General features: G+C 35.5%; 1 protein-coding gene and 1 pseudogene across 4 annotated transcripts in view; one reads left to right on the plus strand and one right to left on the minus strand.

The window, feature by feature from the left end:
- The window catches only part of USP9X (ubiquitin specific peptidase 9 X-linked), a 114,546-nt gene that overhangs the window by 38,071 nt on the left and 54,491 nt on the right, over positions 1-21,984 (minus strand). For 2 of the 4 annotated variants that reach the window (XM_070366149.1, XM_070366151.1), the window contains exons 14-21: positions 21,670-21,818; positions 16,662-16,749; positions 11,627-11,969; positions 9,305-9,400; positions 8,337-8,548; positions 6,315-6,555; positions 5,821-5,970; positions 4,884-5,004 (exon numbers count right to left, since the gene is read on the minus strand). In XM_070366149.1, the coding sequence (XP_070222250.1) occupies positions 4,884-5,004; positions 5,821-5,970; positions 6,315-6,555; positions 8,337-8,548; positions 9,305-9,400; positions 11,627-11,969; positions 16,662-16,749; positions 21,670-21,818 (1,400 nt within the window). The remainder of the gene's footprint in view (positions 1-4,883; positions 5,005-5,820; positions 5,971-6,314; positions 6,556-8,336; positions 8,549-9,304; positions 9,401-11,626; positions 11,970-16,661; positions 16,750-21,669; positions 21,819-21,984) is intronic. The other 2 variants (XM_070366153.1, XM_070366150.1) reach the window with 1 other exon arrangement.
- On the plus strand, positions 14,070-14,795 carry LOC138986427 (chromobox protein homolog 3 pseudogene; annotated as a pseudogene).

Raw genomic sequence — 21,984 nt, forward strand, 5'->3', positions numbered from 1 at the left:
TTGGGATAATATTAAAAGATGCACTTCACTTAAATCACAGTGAAAAGATACCGTAGAAAAAAATCCCATTATTAGCTACCAAACACTCAAACTTACTTCAGAAAGTAGAAGTACTTTAATTTGCAAGGTAAATGCCCTATGATTTAAATACACTTGGATAAATAAGATTTTCTTTTTTCAGTAAAAGCTTTTTTTTTTTGAAAAGTAAAGATAACTGAAAATTACTATAATTTCCATAGGCTAAACTAAATTTTAGTGGCCCAGAAATATCTTATCAAAAAAATTCAAATTAGTGTCGAAATTGTTGGTTTTCCCTATTCTGAAGAGGAGTAACATGTAACTAAATGAAATATTGTTTTAATAATATAACATTTGTGAATATCTTCTCCTGTCATTAAATATTCACCCTCTACATCATTTTTAAAGATTAAAATGATACTCTAACAATGGGTATTTTAGGTTTTCTCAAAAAACTTTTCTTAGACAATAAAGATCCAAATTATTCTCTACAAAGAAACCAATTCATACACTATATCTGAAAATATCCTGCTTAGTTTTATAAGTATTCTGAGTGAAGGGCAAAGGGAATAGGAGAAAAGAAACACGGGCTATAAGAAAAGGATGCACTGAATTTTAAGTAAATCATTTAATGTTGGATTACAGTTTATTCATTTGAGGGATCTGAACCAAATCACTAGTAGCCATTTCACCTTTAGCATCTATGAACCTAAATAACTTTAGGTCTTCGATTATGTACATGCTCATTTAACAAAATATGGAAAATAAGAGAAAAATTTAAACTGCCCATAATCCTGGATTTTAGTTTATTTCTTTCTAGTCCTTTGAAGAGATACCTAAGCCTAATTAATTATATGATATAGCAGCATGCTATTAAAAAGTCTAGAAAAATGGTGAGCAGTAACACATGGGTTAAGAGTACAAAGTTTAGAGCCCAACTGCATGCATTATCTTAGAACTTCCTCTAAGCTGTGTGTCTCTGGCTAAAAGCAGCAGCGGCAGCAGCATCAACAACAACAACAACAAAAAAAAAAATCACCCTGTGCCTCAGTTTCCCCATCTTTAAAATACAAATAAAAATAATAATTCCCTCCATAGGAATGTTGTGAGGTTAAGTAACTTAACAAGTGTGAAGATATTAGTTAGACCAAACTCCTGGGAAAAAGAAAGCTCTGAAGAGGAAAAGCAACTCCTCTGCTGGTAAAGCAATATACATTTTAACTTCTCTGTATCAGGCAAGAACCTGGTTTCCTGATGTGCATGGGTCACAAGAACTTCTGAGGAGTTTACCTACAGAGGACTGTGTAAGTTCTAAGGTTTAACAGCAAATTATAACGGAGGCGCTTGACTTTAGGCAAAGACTCAGAATAAATAGAAGTCAATTACTAGGAAAAAGCTTCTAATTCCACCTTGGTTTTGTTCCTCCTTTTAAAATATGTGCAAGTGTGCACAAACACTAAATGATTCCTCAAATGTTAGAATGTATAACTACTTCCTCTTCTTTGAGCTCCTGCTTCCTTTCTTAAAGAATGTGTTCATGCACGTGCCCATGTGTGTAACAACCACAGTGACAGAGACTAGGTTAACACTTGCTGAATAATGCTTAAATACCAGTCACTAGGCTAGGGTTTTCCATATACGATCTCATTTAATTCATACAATTCTATGAAATCATTATTATTGGTCCAGTAAAACTAAGAAAACTTATGGCTAAGGCCATGGAGTAGCAACTTGAAGAAGCAGGATCTGAACTCAAGTCCATTTGAGTCCAAAGCCTATGATTTGTCTACTGTCATACAACCATTACTGGCATTTTCAAAGCTGGCTATTTCTAATTTAGGTACGATACTTGGATTATATAAAATATGACAAAAGCACCCTCCTAAGTTTTCTGCTTGAGCTGCCTGGCAAGAGCTCCCTCTCACCACCTGGTGGCAGTATGCTCCAACCACAAGATCAGGGATTATGAGATGGCCCTTTCAAATATTAAAGTTGAATTTGCATATATCAAGCAACAACTGTGACTCGAATACTAGGTAAGTAAAATAAATTCTAAGCAATACAACAGATAAAGATCAAATTAAATCAAGTCATTAAGAAAAGCTTTATTTAAGAATCTAATTAACATCTGAATTGATTCTATACCATATAACTCAGGATGGGGTAAGAAAGGTCAACATGGTGTCTACTTTAGAAAAAGGAGACAATGGAAACACAAGACAGTTTTAAAATTTATCTAGGCCAATTACTGAACTGCATTTATCAGCAATAAACTTCACTAAAATGAGAATAAATTAAAATACATGAACTCAGAAAGAATAAAGACACTGAAAGGAGTGGAAAGAACGTTAGAGATGTCGGCAAATTATTGAAGGTGTAGAGGGGATGGAAGATATTAATAGCTGGCTTAGCTGAACCCAAGAAGTGCTTTTTGGGGAGAAAGAAAAAGGGTACCTATAAATTAGCACCCCACCGAATTCTAGGAAAGTTAAGGATATGAAAGCAAAACATACTTAGCAGATACAGACAGAGTGACTGAAGTCTGCAAAAGAAGCAACTTTCTACTCTATCTCCCTCCCCAACAGACTGATAAAGCTGGGAAGCAGATGTCTCACTAATGCAGAGAATAGAGACAAATATGGAATACAGAAAAACTAAAAAGCAGGATTAGTCAGTATGAGTCCATGTTGGTTTTCTGATATAAATGTGTGTGTATTTAAGTGTGTATTACTTCCTCAGATCAAAGAAAAGGCCTAGGTGACAAGAACACCGCAGTAGTTACGAGCACAATTTAGCTGTTGCATTCTGGTTTCTAGCAGAGTACCCTCCCCCTTGCTAAAAGGAGAAATGCCTGATTCTAGGGCTGGAATAGAGAAAGCACTACCATGAACTTTAAATATCTCGTGCCAGAAAGTAAAAAGTACTTGAAAGATGATAAAACTATATCTAAGCTACATCTAAAAAAGCATTGGGTTCATATAAAAACACAGTGCGTACATCCACTGATCGTGACTGGGACAACTGAGTATCAAAATAAATAATGATTGTAATGGCTATTATGGATAAGGTGGTTAGATAGCATCACCGACTCAATGGACATGAACCTGAGCAAACTCTGGGCGACAGTGGAGGACAGGGAAGCCTGGAGCGCCTGCAGTCTATGGGGTCACAGAGAGTCGGATATGACTCAGCAACTGAGCAACAACAACGTAATGGCTATAACCCGATGGATAAAATAAGAATCTATGAGTAAATAGTGATCACACATTAATTTACAGGGGAGAAGCAAGGCTCTACTCTATCGTTCTTGGAGTTCTTGAATTGTACTTACAACTTTTCTGTAAGGTAGTAAATGTTTCCAAAAAGTTTTTTTAAACTTTTTAAAGTTGTATACAATTGAATGATCTGGTCCAATTCTCTCCACCGACTCTTATTTTCAGCTCATAACTGTGTAGAACATTAGGTTTTAGACGAAAACATCTATTAGCGCACAAACACTGAAATGTGTTCATGAAAAACAAAATCCTATGGAAAGGATTCCTTGGAGGAAGATCTTAAAATTTTAACACTAGAACATCTGAGGTCAAGAAGTTAACAGAAGAGCTAGAAAAAGTTAAGGATGCCACCACAAAGCTGAACTACTAATCAAATGTGAACTATTATTCAGATTAGTATTGTTTCAGAAACAAACAAACCAAACCACCTCCCATGTACCCCTTCTGAAATAAATGCACGAAGGTGTGCCTCAGAAAGATAACAGAGTCCCTCAAGAAAGGCTCAAGACATAGGAGCTGATGAACATGAATCTACCATAGGAAGGCTGAAGAAAGAAGTCCCAAAATGGTAACTGCATAACAAACAGCAATCAGATGAGAGGAGGCAAAAGAAAAATTCCAGGACAACAGTGGAGCTGACATATAATACCCATGATAATGGAAAATTATTTTGAGAGATTATTAGAGAATACATGGGAAGAATTAGTGATAGGTGTATAGAAAATCAAGAAAATGAAAAGGGAAAATTAAGCCCTGAAAAAAAAAAAGCTGCCATTAATCTAGCAAACTACTTTTCACATACTCTTAAAAACATAAATGCTGAATATGATTTTAAGAAAATATTGGAGGAGGGATTTCCCTACAGGGCTGGTGGTTAAGACTCTGCCCTTTCACTGCAGGGGGCTCGGGTTAGATCAGGGAACTAAGATCCTGCATGTCATGTGGCACAAAAAAAGGAAAAAGGAAAAATGGGAAGAATGTGGAAATAACTTTTCATTTACACAATGGAAAATCAGTAGGTAGGTAGGTAAAACTGACAGTTGCGTGAGGGTATTATTTACAGATAACACACACAGATAATAAAAGCTACAAATTGAAAATGGCTGTTTCCCAGGAATAAAAAAGAAACAATGCTATAGATGACACATGACCCAGAACACAGTCCAAGGGTCAGAAAATGTTTTCTGTCAAGGGCCAGATAGTAAATATTTAAGGCTTTGCAGGCCATATGGTCTCTCCCATAACTGCTGCTATGCTATGACAAAAGCAGTTACAGACAGCATGTACATGAATGAGCAGAGCTTGTACACCAATACCTTTGTTTATGGATATAAAAATTTTAATGTAATATAATTTTCGTAAGTCACAAAATATTCTTTTTGATTCTTTTCTTTAGCAATTAGAACATGTAAAAACCATCCTTAACTCTTGGACTGTTCAAAAAGCAGGCAGTGGGCTGGATTTAGCCAGAGAGCTGAAGTTTGCCAACTCCCATTATTTTCCATCTAGGAACAGAATTTGTTAACAAACCCATTCCTGTCCAACATGTACTTTATCAACACCATAATTATTTACGAAGGAAATTCTTACCTGGTGGCATAAGTTTCATAAGTACTCTTGCTCCATCTCTAAGAGGTGGCATATTTAAGCTGCTACCCAAGTCTGCGACTTGCCAAAGGAAAGAGATGTATCTGGGATTCAGTGACATTATCTAGAATACAAAATACACGGAATGTTATCTGTAAATTACACCTCCACAAAGGAAGAGTCCCCAAATAAATGTGTTTGTTAATCTCCATACTGTTGCTTCTGTCATTTCTATCCTGAAATGGTCGGCCTACACATCTTCTCACCTTTACAAATCCTTCGTAATGTAGACTGAATATATTATCCAAGCCACCTCTAGTACTTTGTGTCTGACAGCTTTTTTACTATTTTGTTAAACTATTCTTATTATTCATACAAGTCAGATTCTGTATAAACAAACGGCTGCCATGCCCCACTAACAGTTAAATTCCTAATCCAACTGATTGAGAGAGCCAACTCTTCTGACACTAGAGTGGCTGGTATTATTAAAATTTTTGTGGGGAGGTAAGGGAGGGAGAAGTTACTTTCTTTAGAAACAAAATTACGTTACTGGCGATCTGAGAAAGACTGTGGGTATTTTCCTACAGAAACAGTTCTGAAGAATTCATTTTTTGTGGCACAAATACAAAATACAGTGCTATTTTTCTCAGTGAACTTACAAATTATAATTGAGTTGTATAATAGGCTAGTTTTATATAAATATAATGGCACTCTATCTATATAAAATGTGGTTTTTAAAATTTCAACCAAGTTACAATCACCTTTCAAAGGATCTATTTGAAAGTTGATGGTTAACTATACAGTTATATACAGTTATTTGATATTTTGCCACAATAAATTTTAAGCTCAAAAAAAAAAAAAAAAAAGAACTATTCTATACACATTCTTAAATAATCTAGCATAATGCCTTGCATACAATAGTTCAAAACTATCTACTCACCACCCCAGGCAAACAGCTTTCCACTTCTGGATTGGGACCATCACTGTAATGATTACCATGGTTTCCAGGAGACCCAGTTGAGGAATCAGAAGAGCTATCAGGGCTTGAAGGCATATTGGAACTGATCTGTGTAAGTTTGGCTGTAATTAGCTAAAAAATGATATATAAGTTAGTATCAAAGACAAGGAAAAATACACAAAACAGTAGTGATATATACCAATCAAAACAAAAAACTACATGCTATCTTTTCAGAAATATAATTTATAACTATTGTCTAACCTAATCACTTAAATAGTTTTGTTTTTAGAAATCTTTTCCTCTGCTATATTGTAGGTACCATTATGCCTGTCTCAGTGTTACAGTAATTCAAACACCTAATACAGTCGCACATATAACGGATGCTTCATTAATATTTATTGATTGAAATGCTGACTACTAAATTGAGAGTCCCAGGCTTGATTTTCTTGAAAAATTTGGTAATTATAGATACTTACCGACTTATCTTTTAAGTTTAATTGTCCGATCAATTTTCTATCATCTGCAGGATCTATCAGTTCACCACCCACAAAGAGCTCAATTTTTGTATGAGCTACATTGGCTTTGATACGATTGAGAATACATCGTCGTACTGAACCGATTGTATCATTTGTATGAGACCATACATCCAAGTCATCAACCTGTCTGCCTTGGTTTGGAAATCGAACTATAAAAGAGAGATGTTTACCACGGAAAGCTCTGGGGAAATAAAAAAAGGGAAAACATCATCGTATTCAGCAGACTTTCAATCTTCTTGCTAAGAAAATAAAGCTAGGAATTTAAAATGGAATATTTTCTTACTAAACAAGGAAAAATGAGTTAAAGACATATTATTTTTGTGTGCTATGCTTAGTTGCTCACTCATGTCCGACTCTTTGCAACCCAATGGACTGTAACGTGCCAGGCTCCTCGGTTCGTGGGGATTCTCTAGGAAAGAATACTGGAGTGGGCTGCCATGCTCTCCTCCAGGGGATCTTCCCAACCCAGGGATCAAACCCAGGTCTCCCATGTTGCATGAGGATTCTTTACCATCTGAGCCACGAGGGAAGCCCATATTATTTTTAGGATCTTAAAAACAAGTATTTACTTCTCCTTTTAATTCCAAATATTATAAGTAATCTTCAAAACCCAACAATCATAGTTGTTACTCTTGTACTTAGTTTGTAGGTATCTAGTTATAAGACATTATAAGAGACATGAGTAATATATCACTTATTTTTATGCTATAAAAGCCCAACTAATACCAAAACTCATCCCCTCAATGATACTTATGTTGGCATATTATTTTCTGCAGGTAAGAAGCAAAAAAATAAAAAACATATTCAAGGAGCAATTTAAATAATTTCATGGTTAAAAATAGAACTCTTAAATACTAATGGCTCATATTCAATAAATATTTCTAAATTATACATATTATTTGAAATTACTAAATGGTAAAACCTTAAGAGAAATATTAATAGACCCAAATATGAGTGAATTAGGTAAGGGAAATTTTAAGAGGCACAAATTCTCAGTTACAAAGTAAGAGTCACGGGACAGGTGGTAACTAGGCTTATCATGGTGATCTGTAATGAAATATTCAACCACTATGTTGTATACCAGGAATTAGCATAGTATTGTAGGTCAATTATACCTCAAAATCAAACAAACTCATAGAAAAAGAGATCAGACTTATGATCAGCAGGCAGAGGGAAGGACAGGGAGTGAGGAATTGAATAAAGGTGATTAAAAGGTACAAACTTCCAGTTATAACTAAGTAGTAGAGATGTAATGTTCAACATGATTAACAAAATGCTGTTATATATGAAAGCTGTTAAGAGAATAAATCCTGACACTTCTTAGCACAAAGGAAGAGTCATTTCTTTTCTTTTCTATCTATATGAGATGATGAATGTTCACTAAACTTATTGCAATAATTTCATGATGTACTAAATTATTATAAACTTATAAAGGCTGTATGTCTATTATATCTCAATAAAATTGGGTGAAAAAAGAAATGTTAGTAATCATTTGAAAATATTTCTTACTGTATTGGCTATCTGTCAAAGCAGCCTATTTTAAGAGTTCTTTCCAATTAACTCTGCAATCAGACTATACTATTATTTTCAAAAGTGGAAACGAATGGTGTCAAAACACCTCAACAGCAAAATATCCCTGGCAACATTTAATGGGCAATAAAATCAATGGCAAAAACAAAAACAAAACACCAAACAAACCCCCCCCAGAATAAAAAGAAACTAGACTTAATTTGAATGCCCTAAACAAAAAGCAACAAAAAACAGATCCAGGAAACAAAACAAAAAAGGTCTACTATTAAAAAAAGATTCTGTAAGATACAAACACTGTTCTTAAGCAAGATGCTAAGAACATTTTTTCAAAAATGAAAAACTTCCTTTCCTTCTTCCCGTACATCATCACTTTAAAATCCAATGGCTAGGAGACTGTCAATTAAGTAGCAGCACAGTAGATCAGTTACAAACCTTGACATAGGCAGAATTGTTCTTTCCTCATGATAATCACTATCACATTCATTTATATATTCCCTTAATACAGTTAATACTCGAACCATTCGAACAGCTTCCTGTCTCGCACAATTAATACTGTCTTTGTCACCATCCAAAACACATAAAGTGTCATAGGAGGCTTTCAAACGATCAAAGCAAGACTGAATGAAGTCTTCATGGATCACCACCTACAAATAATGGGCCAAATACAGACAGTTCAAGCTTTATATAATTAAAGATGGGAACAATTAAAGGTAGATCTCATTTAACCATAATCATATTTAACAAGAGTTTATACTGATAATAAAACACACTGTGGTTGCCAAAGTGGGGAGAGAGGTTAGGGGAGGGAAGGATTGGGATTAGCAGAAATAAACTATTATATATGGAATAGATAAACAACAAGGCCCTACTGTATAGCACAGTAGCATAGCATATTCAATATCCTGTGATAAACCATAATGGAAAAGAATATGAAAAAGACATATTGTATATATGTATAACTGAGTCACTTTGCTGCACAGCAGAAATTAACAAAACATTGTAAATTAACTACACTTCAATAAAACAAAAACAACAACAACAAACACTCATTATGTTTTATCAAAGAAAGCTAAGGTTATTTAAAAGTTAACAAGTATAATCTAGACACACAAAAACTGAATTTCAGGATGAGGTGTTAAAATTGAAAGAAATTCAGCTGAAATCTCCTACTATAATTATACTCAAAATAATCACTTCAAGATAATTTTCAAAACGAGACTCATTTAGACAGAATTTTGTATGAGAGAAATGTGGACTAAATATTTTAGGTATATTTTTATAATATGAGTTAAAATAAAAATTTTCTAGTTGATTCTGAATTAAAGAAAAAATTCTCATTAACAAGAGTTCTTCAATCAGAATTCAAACTTGTGAAAATTTTAATACATGTTAATCCTCACCTGATTGACCTGTAGCCTTGGACCAAGGTTTGTGTATATCTCTTTAAGGAGATCTATAGCTCTGCTGGCAATATCATCATTACTCTGAATCACCACCTAGATTAAAAAAGATTGAAGTGTAAATATCTTTCAAGAAATATTTTAGTTGGCCATTTCCATTCAAACCATACCTTCAGGATTTTTAATACAGCATTCAATAATTTAAAAAGCAAACCTCAAGTCTTTGTATAAATCAAGTTAAGAAAGGAAGACACATTTCACTAAGAATAAAATATGCTGTCATTAGTATCATTTACTCCTGCAATTCAACACCTTGGTAACCAAGCAGTGGGCTTCCCTGGTGCTGTGTTTACTTGCTCAGTTGTGTCTGACCCTTTATGAAACCATGGACTGTAGCCCTCCAGGCTCCTCTATCCATAGGGATTCTCCAGGCAAGAATACTGGGGAGGGTTGCCATGCCTTTCTCCAGGGGATCCTCCCAATGCAGGGATCGAACCCAAGTCACCCGCATTGCAGGCAGATTCTTTACCATCTGAGCCACCAGGGCAGCCCAAGAATACTGGAGTGGGGAGCCTATCCCTTTCTCCAGGGTATCTTCCCAACCCAGGAATTGAACTGGGGTCTCCTGTATTGGCAGGTGAGCCACCAGGGAAGCCCCGCCTGCCAATGCAGGAGACGCAAGTTGGATCCCTGAGTCACAAAGATCCTCTGGAGAAGGAAATGCTAATCCACTCCAGTATTCTTACCTGGGAAATCCCATGGACAGAGGAGCCTAGAGGGCTATGGTCCATGGGGTTGCAAAAGAGTTGGACACGACTCAGTGACTAAACAACAATAACCAAGTAGTGAGATATTAAAGTAGGAATTTAAATTAGTTAAAGGAAATCAAGATAACATGAAATACAGCTTAGCATAAAAGGCTACCCACCCCATCTTCATCATCTAATCATATCAATGGTTTTCAAACTATGTATAGACTCTAAGTGATGAAGAGTTTTAGGGATGAACCCTATAAAAGGCATGGGAGGGGGAAGGAAGTAAAGCACAGGGAGACTGAGTCGCAAGACAAAAACACCAACCAGGCTTTCTTTTCTCACTTCAACTAGTTTTACATTTTGAAGTTTTATGTAAACTTTGATTTTAAAAAGCAGTTTCTGCTGTTTAAAAATGTTGAAAACCACTTACAGTGTGAATAATCAAATACTAAAATAAACAATTCAGTCTGCCTATGGTTTGCAGAAACACATTTCATATCCAGAAAACAATATAAACTGCTGCGAACAGGTCAGATTTTTAAAGATATTTAAAGATAGGACTAATATATTAATAACTACAACATGGATGGAACCTCAGGGCATTATGCTAAGTGAAATAAGTCAGAGAGAGAAGTACTGTATGATCTCACTTATATATAGAATCTAAAAATCAAAGAAACACAAACAAAAAATTGAACTCATAGATAACAAAGAATAGATTGCTGTTTGCCAAATGAGTGAAGGGGCTCAAAGTAACATATAGCGTGGTGCTATATTTAATAATACTGTATTGCATATTTGAAAGAGTGAATGCTAAGGCAATACATTTTCTTTTTGACCATGCCACACAGCTTGTGGGATCTTAATTCCCTGCCCAGGGACTGAATCCAGGCCATGGCAGTGAAAGCAGAGCTCTAGCCACTGGACCACCAGGGAAGTCCCAAGTAAATCTTAAAAGTTCTCACTACAAGGGAAAAAAAAAACTGTAACAATAGATTGTGATCATTCTGCAATATGTACACATCAAATCATTATGTTGTACACCTGTAACTAACATGGTGTTGTATGTCAGTTATAACTCAACTAAAAAATATATATAATATTGTAAGTTAAAACAGTGCTGATAAAGTATACATTCATAAGCCTTTCTAAATAAAGTCTTCTTTTCTCCTATATTAGCATTAAGTGTATAATAAGCTAAAATTAATACTGAAAAGAAATAGAGGTCTACATTAAATTAAAAAGGGAAGAAAATAATTTTCATGGAGAGGCATGAAAGATTTCTATGGTTAGTGCACTTACATTCTAAACACATCGGGGGCAGACAGATTCTAAGCCAAGAGAAAAGGAGTATCAGTGGCAGAAGGAGGGGAGGTGGAGGGAGAGAGAGATGAAAAAGTCCAAAGACAGATGACATAGTAAGATAAAGATGAACTATCTCTAGCTCCTAGGACAAGCATCAGAGCAGCATATATACATATAATTTATATGTAAAATTGTGATTTCTTACCTATTTGAAAAAACTATATCACATACACAGTTTATCAAGTTCCCACTTCTCACTTACCCTCCAAAGGTAGTCTAATCCAATTAGTTCCAAATCATCCATCATATATGCTCTCCTTTTGGCTACCAGTTTTCCTTCCCGACAATTCACAGCTTTGAAGAATCGTTCAAAACATTTCATCCCATTTTCAGTCAACAAGGATGGATCAAGCTGAAGTACATTGCTTTCAAAGAAGTCCTTATTAATATCAGGATCCAAGTCTGGTTCATCCCCCATCAACTTGGAATACCACTTAAAACAGGCTTCACGATCACAAAGGTAAACTGCATTCTCTGCTAAGCATTTCCATATTTGTTTTGCCTGAGGAGCGCATAGCCACAGTTGGCCATCCTTTAATAAAAATCTTGAAAAACATAAAATTAGCAGTTAGATCTACATAATTTTTATCCTGAAAGGCAATCTATCTGTATATATGGGAAATAATCCACTTATCACAACTATATTTTAACTACAGGTAAAAGGATGTCAGTTCTTATCAGCGTCTTAAAATAATTTATTTCGTAATTTTTATCTATTACTAAAAAATACTAGGTATTCATTCATTCAGCAAGCACATATTAAGCATCTACAATGTACCAAGAACTCTGCTACATCACTGGACCTAAACTAGGGGGAAAAAAAAACAAAACAAAACCAAAACAAACCTTTGTTCTCTGTACACCTGAAAACACCGTAAATCAACTATATTTCAATAAAAACAAAAGGATATACAGTGGGAGAAAAAAAAAGATTTGTTCCCTGATTTGATCTCTGAAACCAGACAATTTTGAAAGTATGTTTAATAGGCTATCTGAGTTTTAGCATTCTGCTTATATGGTATCACTGGAGAAAGAGGTATTCTACTTATGTAACTTTCACAGATAAATCATAACACTGAAGAGTTAAAATTCCTTAAATTTTAATATCTGCTGATGATCTGATCTAATAGTCATCACTCAGCACTTGGCCACATTGAACTGAGTAACATACATATGTCTTAAACTTTTTAATGTCAAAATTCAACGGGATGCTTATCAATTATTCAGTGGCATTCTCAGGGGTCTTTCTAGTTTGAGGACTATAGGTTTAGTTAAAGACAATAATGGTGAACTCTGTTTCACCTAGTTTCTTCAGTTAGCTTTCTTTTTCTTTTAGCATTCATCCACCCACCCTGTCTGGCGCATCTCCGAATGACAGAATGAACATCTCGTTTTATTCTGAAAAACTTAACACAATTTTTAGCTAATCTAAGGGTGCCTCTTTACCCAATTACAGAGTAAGGTGAATGTATTTAAGGTTCCCTTTTCATTTCAAAGCATTTTGAGTTATTAATTCCAGTGTCTTTGACATTTTCATAAGACTGTTAAGCTTAAAGAGGGCTTTCTAGCAGCTGTCCTACCTAACCCTGTCACCCTGTCTAATTTACAGACAGGAAACTGAGGTCCAATGTGATAAAATACAACTGTTTTCATTTTTGGGTTGTGTGTGTGTCTTCTTTTTCTTTTTTTTTTGCTTTCTTTAAGCAAAAATTCCATTTGGAAGGGCACTGTATAAAAAATAAAAGCAGAGCTGCTCCAACTGTTGGGAAGAGGAGGAAAGAAGTGAGAAAGGGGGATAAAACTTCCACTGCTCGTCCAGAAATCTTGGAGGAAGCTCCTCAGAAGCCCTAAGGCTCCGAAGTAGGTTTGAAAAAATCACTTGTCTAATAGAAAGAGCAAAGACTGAAGCTGGATACACCTAGTTGAGTAGTGTAACCAACTATATACCGGGGCTGCATGATTTCAAACATAGCTTTAAGCCATGTGAATCTCAGTTTCCTTATTAATCAAATGGGGATAATACCTATCTCCCTGTGCTGCTATTAGGTTAAAATATAAAGTGAGTAAAGCTCAGTTCCTGTGCCTTCAGAGAACTGATGTAGGTCATATACATAAGTACTAATAGAGCAGGGACTAAAACAGCTTCTGCAAAAGAGTTTATAACAACTCTTCTGTTCTAGGCAATCTAAAGGATACAACACACACCAATCAATAACAATGTCTTACTATGGCAATGATTCTCAATCTGGGGAGGAAGGTTCTTTCATTCAGATAATTGAAAAACCACACCCACCCCCCCACCCCTCTACAACTCACAGAACCATTTTGCTTTAAACAAAGGCCAAATTTCTTTAACTCTGGTGTCTAGACTTTACCCTCAAGTTAAAATCTGAATGTAACTACTTATGCAAATATTTCCAAGTAAGCACATAATTCAATAACCATAAGCCTATAACTAATGCAGTCCAGGAGAAAATTCCCCAATGTATCAAAATAATACATGCAATAGATTTTCTGAAGCACTGATAATTTGGGCATTTCCCTTAGGGTGCTTATGATCTGAAAATATATGATGGGGTTTCTGAATTGCAAGAAACCTCTCATCATCAAAAATTTTAAACAATTTTAAATCTATAAGTGTATAATCATTAAAAGCTAATCACTGGAGACGTCGCAGACCCGGGACCCGGAGCAGCTCAGAGGCGGTGAATAATAGCTCTTCAAGTCTGCAACAAAAAATGGCCTCCAATAAAACTACATTGCAAAAAATGGGAAAGAAGCAAAATGGAAAGAGTAAAAAAGTTGAAGAGGCAGAACCTGAAGAATTTGTAGTAGAAAGAGTGCTAGACCGCCGTGTAGTGAACGGGAAAGTGGAGTATTACCTGAAGTGGAAGGGATTTACAGATGCAGACAATACTTGGGAACCTGAAGAAAATTTAGATTGTCCAGAGTTAATTGAAGCATTTCTTAATTCTCAAAAAGCTGGTAAAGAAGAAGATGGAACAAAAAGAAAATCTTTGTCTGACAGTGAATCTGATGATAGCAAATCAAAGAAGAAAAGAGATGCTGCTGATAAACCGAGAGGTTTTGCCAGAGGTCTTGATCCAGAACGAATAACTGGTGCCACAGACAGCAGTGGAGAATTAATGTTCCTCATGAAATGCAAAGATTCCGATGAGGCAGACTTGGTACTGGCAAAAGAGGCAAATATGAAGTGTCCTCAAATTATAATTGCTTTTTATGAAGAGAGACTAACTTGGCATTCTTGTCCGGAAGATGAGGCTCAACAATTGTTTGCATTGCCTTTTATATATATTTTTATATATATATATAAAATGTGGGTCTTGGTTTTTTGATTTATTAGTGTGAAGAAATAACTACATTCTAATGAAAATCAGGTTTGATTTGTTTGTTTTGAAGTAATATTGGGTTTTTTGGTGTGTTTTTTTTTTCCATCTGTAGCACTGGTTACTTTGAACAAATAAAAGCTTTCTGTAGTTGCCTCCTTCAGTAGGAAATAATTTGATACCATGGTATATTATTTCCTCAGCATTAGAGAACAGTTTTTCTAAATGTTGGAGGAAATCTCCATAATCATTACTCAATCAGAATTTAGAATTTGCATTTAACTTATATATGCCTGAGGACCATTCTAAGTTTTTTATATGTGTATACATAAAAGACATATGTAAATGGTTTGGGAGTTAATTTTTTTGTTGTGGTTTTTGTTTTGCTAAATATATTTAAACCACAGCCTTTCATAACCATGGATAAGCCCATGTTCTGGAATTACATCATTTTGAGCAATATAAGAAATAACTTCAACTTAGATTAAAAATTTAAGTCTTAACCTTTCAAATTAAATAATTTTGTAATTAGACACATTAAGGAATTTAAATTGGGTAATTTTTTAAAGCATCCCTATCAGAATCTGCATATAAATGCAGTTTTATATGCAGAAAACCTGGAAGGAAAATTTTTATCACTATCAACCACCTTCCCAATCAAATGAAAAAAGTAGAAAAATTCTGGTATGTTTCAATATAGCAAAGCAAAACTTAATTAAATGGACACTTGATGATTCCTTTTGGTGAACCATTGTTTTATAAGAAATTGAAGTCTCTGTGCTATATTTAGGAAAGGTTGTGATACATGGGATGTCTCAGATTTGTTTCATGGAAACCTAATCAGATAGTTTTTAAATATTGGCAGTTTACGATCTACAGGAATAAATGAGTGAACAAACTTTTCTAATCTACGCTTGACCTACATGTATTTTCAGACTTGACTCCAATCCATTCCTTACATGAAGGCTCAATTTTCTCAGTATTTTGGGTTACTAGTTCAGCAGAAGCCAAGAAAAACAATAACTTTGTAGTAATCAGAATGTTATTCAACTGTATATTGTTTACTTTATTATAAATACTGGTGAACAGTGGTCAATAAATAGTTTTATATTCCTTTAAAAAAAAAAAAAAAAGCTAATCACTGAGTGTATCAAGCCCTGGACTACATTTAGCTTTGGCTTACAGGAATAAGGGGCTTCTCTGGGGGCTCAGCTGGTAAAGCATCTGCCTGCAATGTGGAAGACCTGGATTCAATCCCTGGGTTGGGAAGATCCCCTGGAGAAGGGAGCGCAACCTACTCCAGCATTATGGCCTGGAGAATTTCATGGACTATTCCATGGAGTTGCAAAGAGTGAGACACAACTGAGCGACTTTCACGCCCTCACTCACTCACTATGGGAATAAATCTCCTTTCTCTATCCCCAACAGAATGTTATTAACACATAATTTCAGACTGCCTTTGTCAGCCGCTGTTAGCATAAACAAAGCACCAGAGAACTCAAACCACTCTTTTAGGGTACTGGTCCAACAAGACTTTCGTCCCCATTTCCTTAATATGGTTCTCCAGCCGGCTGTGTCAAATATGGAAATTTGTTCTTTAAAGACTAAATATATTCCTAATATAAACAAATATGAAGACCAGAAGTCTATACAAAAGGTTTAAATATGTTCTTTTCAAATACTGCAAAGAAGAAAAGTTAAAACTCAGTCAATAATTTAATATTTAATCATGAACACAAAGGGAAATGTCCTGTGACTTTCATATAAGGATTTCCAGATGGGAAAAATCAAAGGTGACAAGAGCCACCTAACAAAGACCTAGCCATACAGCATATCAACTTGACATTCTTTATCTGTGTCTTAGAGCAACACTAATTGTTTAAAACAAACCTAAGGAAGTTAAGCCGTTCTTGAACTTCTTGAACATGACTGTATCTACTTCCCAGCCTCACAGTTTGTGGGTCATAGTCTTCATGGTCTGCAAATTAAGAAAAATTGTGCATTATACACATGGTTACCCATATCATTGCTGACTTTAATCGAAGGAAAACAAGTCGTTAAAAGATCATTAATTCTTTATCATTAAAGGCAATTTGAAATTTACTTATTAGTCATAATTTCTATCCATCTTTTTACCCAACCAAAATAATCGTCCCTTTTTTCTAACCAAAAGAAAATGGTCTGTTAAATGTGTCATCAAAAATAATTCTTCATACAACCCTCTGTCCAATTTTCATATATAATGAAGTAATGTCTGATTACAGCATAAGATTGACCTGAATGGTCTATGAACTGACCACCAAGACAAACTTTTTTCTCTAATTTCCTTTCTGTTACATTGAAATGTCTTCATGGGAAAAAAAAATGTAGTTATAAAAAATTATATTATTAACTTTTATCTACTTTTATCTGGACATTAGAGTAACACAAGATGCTCCTCTATATAATGAAGTTATCATACCGTAATTATCACCACCATGTTGTTATGAAAGTCTTAGATAAATCTAAGAAAACCTACCCTTCTATCATGAGTATGAGTAGGTACTGGTCACAAGGTCTAGCCTAAATTGGAAATTCTTAAACAAAAAACTTAAAAGCCAGTAAACCCTTTGATTTTACTTTCATTAGAGTATATCATACAACAGGGGGGAAAAAAAAGAGCCTCGGTGTTTGCAATGGAAGAGCAGAGCAAAAAAAAAAAAAAAATCATCTTTAAAAGCACCTCCGGTCCTAAAAACATCTTGGAGAGTGTTTTCTGTTTTTGTTTTTTTAATTTATTAGAAAAAGTCATATGATCTGGAAATGTTCAGGTTGATTTGTGACTTAGAGCAGAAGAAAGCTGAAGCAAATGTTCTGAACAAGTGCTGTCAACCTCTCAGGAACAGTGGCATTTCTCCCAGAAAGCTGATGAAAGTTATGGAGGAATAAGAAACTGTGTAATTTCCCCTTAGCATTAATTATTGGTGTTTTCATAGCCTGAACCTTAAGGTACATATGTGCTGGTGCCAAAGAGTTCTAAATGAGTGAGACCCTTAAATAGTAACGGTAATCAATGTCTTCAAAAATAGTGAGGTTTTTTCTCTGAACAAAATCTTGTTCAGAGAAGAAACATTTAAAGATGGAAACATTTACGATGTTTAGAAACATCTTTTGATGCTTTGGTGAAGAAAAGCAGCCCAATGTATTACGACTACCTGCTTTCTACATCTACATATACTGCTATCTACCCAAAGTCCTAAATACATAGTCTACTCCCCCAAAATTCAATTTCATCAGTGCTCAAAGCACTAATTCTCAAGAGGTCTTCTCAAGAAACTGAACAATTCTCTTCCACTATGTCAGCAATTTTCTTTTTCAGAGCATCAAAGGATCTGAATAAACAATGGACTACTTCCACCCCCACCAAGGAGTTTACTCACAGCTTTGTTTACTTTGCAGGTTCTTTTTTAGTGGAAATTTTAATAATTTCAAAATTGAGCTTAAAAAATATTAGAAACCCTCATCACCTTTACCCATATCACCAGCTGTTTACATTTTGCCCTATTTGCTTGATGAGTCATTACATACATGCATGCATGTGTATAATTTTTCTAAACCATTTGAGAGTGAGCTGACAAGTCCCTAAATCCTGCAATGAGTATTTCTGAATAACAAAGACATTATCTTACATAACCACACAATTATCAAATTAACACTGATAAAATAACATTATCTAATCCAAGCCTTCTCAACAGCACATTATTGACATTTGGAGTGGATAATTCTTTGCTGTGGCACTGCCCTGGGCAGTGCAGTGTATCTAGCACTATCCCAGGCCTCTATCTACTAAATTCCAGTGGCGTCCTTGCCCAATCTCCCCCCACCCCAAATTAAGATAACCAAAAAATAACTCCAATTATAATTTTACCAATAATTCCCATTTATGCCTTCTTTTCTCCAAATCCAAGATCGAACACACTGCATTTAGTTGTCGTGCCTTTTAACTCTTCTTTAATCTGGAGAATTCAACATCCTTTCTATTTCTTGACCTTTTATAAAACTATGAGCCAATTTTGTTGCCTGTTGCTTAATGTAGGCTTCTCTGATGCTTTTTTATGATCAGATTCAAGCTAGGTATTTGGCAGAGTACCACAGAAATGACCCTCTGGCCGCCTCAAAGAATCACCATCGGGGGAACAGTGTGTGTCACTCTATGGCAGTATTCACATCAACTATGATCACCTGGTGAATGTGGTTTCCACCAGGTTTCTCCACTGTAAAGTTACTATTTTTCTTTTTAATGAATTCGTGGGGAGACACTTTCAGACTATGCAAATAACTAGTCTATCAAATTTACCCACCAGTTTCAGCCTTCTCTCCCTTCTATTTACGTGGCAGCACTTGAAGAGCCAGGACCCTGAACATATAGAAGAGCTTTGAAAACACCCAGTGAAAGCCAAACAATAATCACAAAACGTCAAGAAGTAAAAAGATCCCTCTCTGCTAAATAGGAATAGAGAGGCCTTCCACTTTGCTACAGATGAGCTTCTGGGCTTATAAAACATAAACAGGATGTCTGTTATTCTCCCTCTAAACATGTAATACTTAAGTATTGGAGAAGGCAATGGCACCCCACTCCAGTACTCTTTTGCCTGGAAAATCCCATGGGTGGAGGAGCCTGGTAGGCTGCAGTCCATGGGGTCGCTAAGAGTCAGACACGACTGAGCGACTTCACTTTCACGCATTGGAGAAGGAAATGGCAACCCACTCCAGTGTTCTTGCCTGGAGAATCCCAGGGACGGGGGAGCCTGGTGGGCTGCCGTCTACGGGGTCGCACAGAGTCAGACACGACTGAAGCGACTTAGCAGCAGCAGGAGCCTGATATTATCCTACTGAATAATGTCTCATACCTAATGAGATCCATGCAACACTTTATAGAGGCTAAAAGAAATTTATTTTAGAATTATAGACTTGAAAATTGGTGACTGATGGTATCATCAACCACCAATTTCTAAATGCTGTGAAAAGTCTGTTTTAATAGGAGAATTTTACTAGCTGGAGACTGTTCAGTATTAATCAGAAGAAGTACTATAATAGAGGAAGAAAAGGTATATCAAAGGTTAGGACAAACAGAAGGTATGGTTCCAATAAACTCAGGGGAACATAGCAACAAAAATTCAAGGGCTTACTATGTGCCAGGGATTATTCTAGCATAAATAACTTGTTCAAGGTCATACACCTAATACGTTAGGTCATGTTTCAAATCTAGGCAATCTGTGCAGATTCACAGCTCTTATTTTATGAAGATACAGATAATATAAGAAGGGGAAACTAAAGCCTGAAGATGTTAAGTCCATGCAATTGAGATGAAGCAAAGACTCATGTAGAATTTGACTAAAAGGAGCAGAAAATTCGAGTGAGGCTGAATTGCATGTGTATCATCTCCTGATAGCCTCTACAGTAGGGGTCTCAACCTGTGCCAACGAAATTAAATGAAATACCATATGCAAATAAAGTATGTAAAAATTAGCAATGGAGTCATGTGATTTGTATTAAGGCTTCATGGGGGGGGCAGGCGGGCAGGAAAGGCCTGCATTAGCTTCTGTTGAGGGCACTGTACCAGAAAGAGGAGGTGACATCATAATGAAGAATCAATTACATTAAACTAAGCTTATACCTCTCTCAGATTTTGTTTGACATATGCAAACATGTCCAAAATATTGGCTGCATTCATATATTGCCATGATTCTTCTAGCATGCTACTTAGAAGGAACTAAGAAATGAAACAATAAAAGATCACTGCCCGGTGCCTATCAGTTGCCTGATGCTTAGATTGCTTATGCTCAGAGTGGTAAATGGAAGACAGTCAACAAAATCAGCTCAGGTATTTGAGAGCTGCTTCATTTTTCAATTATGTTTACCTGAATTTTATATGGGAATGTATGTATGTACCTGAAGTGTTAAGGAAAATTATCCTTGCAATGTGTAAGAGCCTTTGTTGGAATTTTATTCAACAATGCCAACAATCTAAATCTTCAAATAATAGAGGTATGAGAAATATCCTCATTTTTAATACATATATTGGCTTCTGCAGACTCTTAATATGTTAAAGGAGAGGTATGTTCAATATCCATTATGTTAATTCTACCTCTCTGGTAATATAAAGTTTTCTTTCTGTGGCTATGGGGACCAACTTCAACCTACAAGAAAGTTTGGGGGTTTATTTTGGAGCCTATGAATTTGGTGTAAGACAGAGGAATATGTACCAACAACCCATCTGCACTCTAGCACACACATTCAGACACAACTGTCGTCTGAATTGAAACAGAGCTCCATATATGGCAGGCGCTTAAAAACTGCCTGTTGACACCACAGAAATCACCTGAACACGTTAAAACAAATTCACACTTTGAAATTCAATGTAAAATGTGGACTCTAGTAGTCTTGGATCTCATAAACTTTCAATTCATAAAGTCTGAAGAACTTATGAGACACAGACTTAGGATTACAAAAGAACTATGGTATTTGGAAGAATAGACTTTAAAAAGATAAAGGTGGTGGTAGGAAGGAAACAAAGGATGGAACCAAGTCAGGTACATACCTAGAAAGGTAACAAACAATTGTAGTAGAGGCAGCAGAGCTCCCAGGCAGGGAAAAAAAAGAAATCAATTTAAGAAGGAGAGTAAGAAAGGCAAGCGCTTACTAAAGAGCCTTGAACTGCTGGCCTGGAGTTTAGGGCGTGTAAGATTCAGAAGTAAAAGAAGGTCACAAGCTCATAAAGGAACACAATTTATAAAACCAACTACCTTGCATCTTTAAAAATATATCTGTTGTCACTTCTACGGTAACTGATTAAAAAAAAGCTGGGAAGGGAAACTGCTGTGATTTCCCATAGCTCATGTTAGCTTACAATACATACCTCTAGCATACAGCCTCATGCTTTCCATGTAAGTTGCAAGGTTTTCTGCTACCAAAGTAACTAGGGCATGATTGTGCTGAAGTTGATTGATTAAGTCATGGCGATAGAATACATGGGGACTTCGCTGAGTTTGACTGAAACGAGAAGAACTTAACAATATAATTAGGCAATTAAATGCTGCTGTAATCAAAAGAGCTTATATAATCTAAATTCTTAGCTCCTAATTTAAAAACTTAAAATGGTTTCCTTCATAACAGAATTAACTTGGCCATTTACTTTAATGATAATATTAAGCAATTTAAAAGAAAATAATCA

This window comes from Bos mutus, chromosome X (assembly GCF_027580195.1).
Source record: "Bos mutus isolate GX-2022 chromosome X, NWIPB_WYAK_1.1, whole genome shotgun sequence".
Classification (NCBI taxonomy): Eukaryota; Metazoa; Chordata; class Mammalia; order Artiodactyla; family Bovidae; genus Bos; species Bos mutus.